We start from the raw sequence: 234 nt of genomic DNA, 5'->3' as shown, positions 1-234 counted from the left end.
GCTGCCCCCAGGGAAGTGGGCTGCCCGGGACTGCATGCTGGGCATGGAGTTCTCTGGCCGAGACCCCAGCGGCAAGCGCGTGATGGGGCTGGTGCCCGCCGAAGGCCTGGCCACCTCCGTCCTGCTGTCCCAGGACTTCCTGTGGGACGTGCCCTCCGACTGGTGAGTCAGCGGCCGGGAGCCCAGGCCCAACGCAGACGTGGCCGGTGGGGCCTGAGTGACCCCTCCCTCTGC

At 71.4% G+C, this 234-nt stretch overlaps 1 protein-coding gene across 1 annotated transcript in view; it reads left to right on the top strand.

Annotated features, from left to right (window-relative positions):
- The window catches only part of FASN (fatty acid synthase), a 54,054-nt gene that overhangs the window by 23,629 nt on the left and 30,191 nt on the right, over positions 1-234 (top strand). The window contains 1 exon segment of the mRNA XM_015559883.1: positions 5-164. Coding sequence (XP_015415369.1) covers positions 5-164 — 160 coding nt within the window.

Source organism: Myotis davidii, unplaced genomic scaffold (genome assembly GCF_000327345.1).
Source record: "Myotis davidii unplaced genomic scaffold, ASM32734v1 scaffold211, whole genome shotgun sequence".
In the NCBI taxonomy this organism is placed as follows: domain Eukaryota; kingdom Metazoa; phylum Chordata; class Mammalia; order Chiroptera; family Vespertilionidae; genus Myotis; species Myotis davidii.
This window is presented reverse-complemented; position numbering and strand designations above follow the sequence as displayed.